General features: G+C 52.6%; 1 protein-coding gene across 1 annotated transcript in view; it reads right to left on the bottom strand.

The window, feature by feature from the left end:
• Window positions 1-3,242, bottom strand: part of Plekha4 (pleckstrin homology domain containing A4) — a 32,806-nt gene that overhangs the window by 13,502 nt on the left and 16,062 nt on the right. Inside the window, 4 exon segments of the mRNA XM_021217095.2 lie at window positions 483-644; window positions 1,520-1,596; window positions 1,667-1,766; window positions 2,738-2,878. Of these exon segments, the coding sequence (XP_021072754.1) occupies window positions 483-644; window positions 1,520-1,596; window positions 1,667-1,766; window positions 2,738-2,878 (480 nt within the window).

Here is a 3,242-nt window from a genome sequence, read left to right as displayed (position 1 = left end):
TTTTTTTTTTTTTTTTTGGTTTTTCGAGACAGGGTTTCTCTGTGTAGCCCTGGCTGGCCTGGATCTCACTTTGTAGACCAGACTGGCCTCGAACTCAGAAATCCGCCTGCCTCTGCCTCCTGAGTGCTGGGATTAAAGGCGTGTGCCACCAGGCCCGGCCATTTTAGAAAGGCCGCTGGGGTTGTGGCCTATAAAGAGAGAACTTGCCAGGCAAGCGCAAAGCTCTAGGCCCCAGCCCCAGCGCTGTTTAAACCAGGCATGGTGGGTGATGTGCTTGTAGTCTTGGCACAGTCCCTCTGGAGGAGCCAGAGTCCAAGACCAGCCTTGGCTATGTAGCTAGTTCAAGGCTAGCCTGGTATACATGAGACCCTGCCTCAGAAAAAGAAAGAAGGAAGGAAGGAAGGAAGGAAGGAAGGAAGAACTTGAGAGTCAATCTAGAAGCAGAGAATTCCTTCCCCAACCCGAGACCTCACCCTCCTCACCCTCTGCTCCATGTCAGGCTGGCGTGGAGCTGGGGACAGTGTCCTCCCCAGGGTCAGGAGCCTCGGGGAGGTAGGGCGAGGAAGAGGGAGCCCGCATGCTTGGTTTCTACGCATGCGCTCCAGCTGCTCCTGCGCGCTCATACGAGGTCGCGCCAGTGAGGTCTGGGAAGAGACAGACAAAAATGTAACCTTGGACTTCCTTGGTTTTTTTCCTACCCCAGGAGCTTCCCCTCAACTGCCTGGCACTTTACAGAGCCTTTGTCATGGAGGGGACTCCTGTACACGGGGTCTGCTGCATCCCCTCCCTGATCCTGGAGACTACCCGGCAGCTGAGGACAAAGGCCTGATTCCTACCCCGATCTCTGGTCTCCTTCCATCACCTGTCCATCCTGCCTTACGAGAAGGAAGTGTCACAATTCCCGGGCATGCCGACTTCTCCCAATAACTTGACACTGAGTGAAAACCACTAGCTCTTTTATCTGGATAAGTGGTGCAGAATGAACCCTTGGTCTCCTGAGCCAGGCAGAGATTTCCCTCCTGAGCCACAGCCCAGTCCCTCACTGGGGAATTCTACGCAGGGCTCTACCACTAAGCCATGCCCCTAACTATTTTATTTTAGTTTAGTTTAGTTTAGTTTTTTTGAGACAGGGTTTCTCTGTGTAGTCCTAGCTGTCCTGGAACTCACTCTATAGACCAGGCTGGCCTCGAACTCAGAAATCCGCCTGCCTCTGCCTCCCAAGTGCAGGGATTAAAGGCGTGCGCCACCACGCCTGGCTCCTAACTATTTTATTTTAAATCTCATGTCATTGTGGTAAGCAATGGCATTAGTGTCATTACACAGATGAGTAACACGAGGCTCAGAGGTGTTCAGGAACTACCCAAAACCACACAGCTTCTTCATGTAACTGCTTCTAGTATTTGAGTTAAAATCCTGCCTGCTCTGGTGTGGCCTTTGAACTGGCCCCTCCTAGGGAGGTCAGAGGTGACTGGAGCACAGAGCTACAAGCAGCCTTGAAGGTGTCTCTGAGATGGTCTACCTTAGTCCTCAGCGGCGGGGATGAAGGTTGACGACATTCAGGGCTGGATGCCCGGGAGACCCTGGGAGACCCAACACCTTGAAGGACAGATGGGGACTTAGTCAGAACAAGTACACAGAGAGAGCCCCACCCTACCAGGGTGCTCACCTGACTGAGGGCTGCTGAGGGCTCTGTCACCGCCTGAGGGACGACCCCAGTCCACCTCAGGGGACTGAGGGGAGCTGAGTTCCAGTGACTCTGAAAGGCTCTGGAAGGGTGGAGTGGGGATCAAATACTGTCATTAACTGAGGCGCAGCTTGGAGAAGCTTACAAACCCATCTGGCTTCAAATCCCATCTCTGCCCCTCGTTAGCTCTGTGACTTTGAAGAAGTTGCTTAACCTCTCATCTTAAACAGGTTGCTTAACATCCAAAGTATTCAGTCTTTGCTCTGTAAGGCAGTTAAAGCAGTGTGGGAACCCTGACACAGTGTGAGGTTTTTCACACGTGAGCACAGAAGCGCCATGCCAGGCGGGGGGGGGGGGGACACGGGCTGATAGGGTGGCTTCCCAGTGAAGCAGCTGCCTTAGAGTCAGTCACACAGGCATGCTCCTGTCGTCAGCCCCTAGAAACCCAACGCTTTACCCAAGCAGACTTGAGGTTGTGCCTATTCTGCCTGAGGTGGACGGAAAAGGTAGGTGACAGATGGAATAATAAAGAACAATAGATTTACTAAATAAGGGGCTGGTGAGACATCTCCGCAGATAGGGGTACTTGCCACAAAGTCTGATGATCTAAGTTCCATCCCAGGGTCTACAGAGTGGAAGGGGAAAACCGATTCCTACAAGTTATCCCTGACCTCCACGTGACATTATGACATCAGTACACACACACACACACACACACACACACACACACACACACACACAGAGTGATGGTGGGGGACTGTGTAGATTACATTCATTGTTATGGAAAAACCCAGCCTGGCACCATTGCCTGGAGTTGGGTCCTGGGAGCAAATAGAAGAGACAGCCCAGTGGTTAGAGTACTTGTTCTTGCACAGGACCCAGGTTCAAGTCCCAGCATTTATATGATGATTGCTAAGCATCCTAACCAGTTCCGGGAGATTCAATGCCTCTTCTGACTTCAGTGAGGTTATGGTGATCAGGGGGAAGGGACAGCACTGGGGGCCCGGGGTGAGGGGTGGGTAGGACAGGTGACAGAGGAGCTGGAAATCTCACCTCCCGCTCTGAGGACTCCTCTCCTTGGGGCGCAGGGGATGGAGACTTGGGCTCCGTATGTGGGGGCTGTTTCTGGGGGCCACCCAGACCTGCGAGCGTGTCCTCTACCATCCACAGCTGCTGCTGAGCACACGCACGGTCCTGGGGGGAAAGGAAAGGGACTCGGTCAAGGTGAGACAGTACAGGATGGAAACAGAGTCAGAGAGTCCTCAAATCCAGCCAGCGTGAGGCTGTCCTGACCGTCTCTGGCCTTTTCAAACTCCTTGTACGACTTAGCGCCTCAGTGTCAATTCGCACAGAAAACACATTCAAAGTGTTGGGGGGGGGTGTTGTTATTGTTTGTTTGTTTGCTTGTTTGTTTGTTTGAGACAGGATTTCTCTGTGTAGCCCAGTCAGATCTCAAGTGATACCTCCCAAGTGTGTGTGCCAAAACCACATGGCCACCTTCCAAGTTCTTAATTGCGTGTGTGTGTGTGTGTGTGTGTGTGTGTGTGTGTGTGTGTGT

The sequence above is a fragment of the Mus pahari genome, chromosome 1 (assembly GCF_900095145.1).
Source record: "Mus pahari chromosome 1, PAHARI_EIJ_v1.1, whole genome shotgun sequence".
NCBI lineage: Eukaryota > Metazoa > Chordata > Mammalia > Rodentia > Muridae > Mus > Mus pahari.
Note: the sequence above shows the minus strand (reverse complement) of the source record. Positions and strands in the feature narration are given on the sequence as shown.